At 62.2% G+C, this 2,200-nt stretch overlaps 1 protein-coding gene across 1 annotated transcript; it reads left to right on the top strand.

Annotated features, from left to right (window-relative positions):
* The first annotated feature begins 387 nt into the window (after nt 1-387).
* Nucleotides 388-1,620, top strand: LOC138423386 (relaxin-3 receptor 1-like). Its single transcript, XM_069559300.1, has one exon. The coding sequence runs from the start codon at nt 388-390 to the stop codon at nt 1,618-1,620; it is 1,233 nt and encodes a 410-aa protein (XP_069415401.1).
* Nucleotides 1,621-2,200: the final 580 nt, after the last annotated feature.

Genomic DNA, 2,200 nt, shown 5'->3' with positions numbered 1-2,200 from the left:
AGTCCTGAAGGTTGAACCGCTGCGGGAGGCGCTCTGTTTCTAGCGTTGCGTCTTCACTCAGCGACCCACGCACAGCCGCGACCCTGAGCCCACGTGAATCGTAGAAGCCTTCTCCTCCGACCTGACCTCCCGGCCCCCAAGTCTCAGCTTCCGGCCTCCACTCTGGCTGAGGGTCCTCAGTTCTTGACGAAATCGAAGGTAAAGAAGTAGCCAATAGAAATACGGCCTGGAAGCGCTTAGGGCAGGGCGCGAGTGCAACTGACCAATCAGGGCAGCTTTCATCCCTTTAAAAGTGCTGCCGCGAGGTGCTGAACACCGCTAGTCGTCCCAGTTTAGCCGCTGGCTTTGGAGTGGACCTGTGCCGATCCCTGAGCTCCACCAACGGCGATGGCGTCAGCCAGAGGCAGCTGTCGCATGGCCCGCGCCTTCGGGGCCGTGCTCCCCCTGAACTGGTTTGGAGATGCGTCGTCCCGGCAACCCTGTAACAGTTCGGTGGGCAACGGATCTGAGAGCACTCGCCCGACCTGGGGTCCACGCAGCCTGGACGGCCTGGAGGGAGTGGCAGAGGCTGGAGCGGCGCTGGCACTGCGCGCGCTGATCGCGGGCGCCCACCTGGCCCTGTGCGCTGTGGGGCTGGTGGGCAACGTGCTGGTGCTGGTCCTGGTGCGGTCCCAGCAGCTGCGCCGGCGCTCGCTGCTCAACTGCTTCCTACTCAACCTTGCAGCCACCGACCTGCAGTTCGTGCTGACACTGCCCTTCTGGGCCGTGGACATGGTGCGCGACTTCAGCTGGCCCTTCGGGGGTGCCATGTGCAAGGTGGTGCTCACGCTCACGGTGCTCAATATGTATGCCAGCGGCTTCTTCCTTAGCGCCATGAGCGTGGCGCGCTACTACGCGGTGGCGAGGGCGCTGCGCCCCGGCCGCCCGGGCACCCTGTGGGCCGTCTGCTTGTGCAGCTTGCTCTGGGCCACCGCAATCCTGGCCGCTGCACCCACCGCCCTGTTCGCCACAGCGGCCAGCATCGGGGGCGAACGCTTGTGCCTGCTGCGCTTCCCCGACGGCGGTCCCGACTGGCTGGCCTTCTACCATCTGCAAAAGATCACCGTGGCCCTTGTGCTGCCGCTGGTCACGCTGGGCACCTGCTCGCTGCTGCTTCTGCGCTTCCTGCGGCGGCGGCGGGTGCGCTGGGCACCCGGGCTCCCGCCCCGACGTCGCTCCCGGGGTACCCGCGCGCTGGCCTGCGTGCTGCTGGCCTTCGTGCTCTGCTGGCTGCCCGACCAAGCGCTTACGTTCTGGGGGGTGCTGATCAAGCTGAGCGCGGTGCCCTGGGACCGCGCCTACTTCCTGGTGCAGGCCTACCTCTTCCCGGTGTCCATCTGCCTGGCGCACTCCAACAGCTGCCTCAACCCGCTGCTTTACTGCCTGCTGCGCCGCGACTTCCGCCAGGGCCTGCAAGAGCTGTGCGGCCGGGCCAAGCACCCAGCGGACCTCCGACCCGGCTCTCCGACAGCCGCGCCCCAGCTACGGGGCTCTCTGATTAGGCCTGAACCCGGAGAACCACACCTCTCAGTAAGGGCCACACGCCGCTCCGTCAGTACCAAGAGTGATGGGGCAGATTAGGCCAGTTGGTATTGGAGTGATGATGTCAAGGGACAGTGCCTGACTGGAGAAGCAGGCCCTTTGGCTGTGGAAATTACTTAAGCCTGGGAGTTTATCACTAACCTTCTGTGCAACCCAGGGTGAGTCCCTTTCTCCCTGGCCTCAGAGTCTTCTTTCCTATAAGGAGAGGTGAGGATTAGATGAATCCTGGGGACTCCTCTGTATCTAGCCCTTCGATCCTCCTGGCACAACCTCTGCAGTGTGAGCCCCATTCGTTGACCTTTAAGGCACTTAATCCGACTCCTGGTTTATGTTTCCCTTTGTTATAAGGGAGCTGTGAGAGGGATGTGAGTGGTTTTTGGAAACCATAGAGTGGAGGGATTTCAAGGTTATGAGGTAGCCATTGATGGCTCAAGATTTCTGAGCTTTCATCTGCAAGGCCTGCCTGCTATTTGTTCTCTCTAGATCCTGGGGGCTTGACTGACCCAAACATCACTCATCTGGCAGTATGCTGTGACTGAGCTGTTGCATGAAAAGTGGCTGCAAGGAGCAGTCAGGAGGTCTGGAGCTATGTAGCTGGTGGGGGGAGGGGGGAGCAGTG

Source organism: Ovis canadensis, chromosome 18 (genome assembly GCF_042477335.2).
Source record: "Ovis canadensis isolate MfBH-ARS-UI-01 breed Bighorn chromosome 18, ARS-UI_OviCan_v2, whole genome shotgun sequence".
Classification (NCBI taxonomy): domain Eukaryota; kingdom Metazoa; phylum Chordata; class Mammalia; order Artiodactyla; family Bovidae; genus Ovis; species Ovis canadensis.
The sequence above is the reverse complement of the archived record's forward strand: the minus strand, read 5'-3'. Positions and strand labels throughout refer to the sequence as shown.

What these genes read in the sequence shown, in the direction of transcription:
- LOC138423386 (XM_069559300.1), top strand. Translation starts at nt 388, where the DNA reads ATGGCGTCAGCCAGAGGCAGCTGTCGCATGGCCCGCGCCTTCGGGGCC.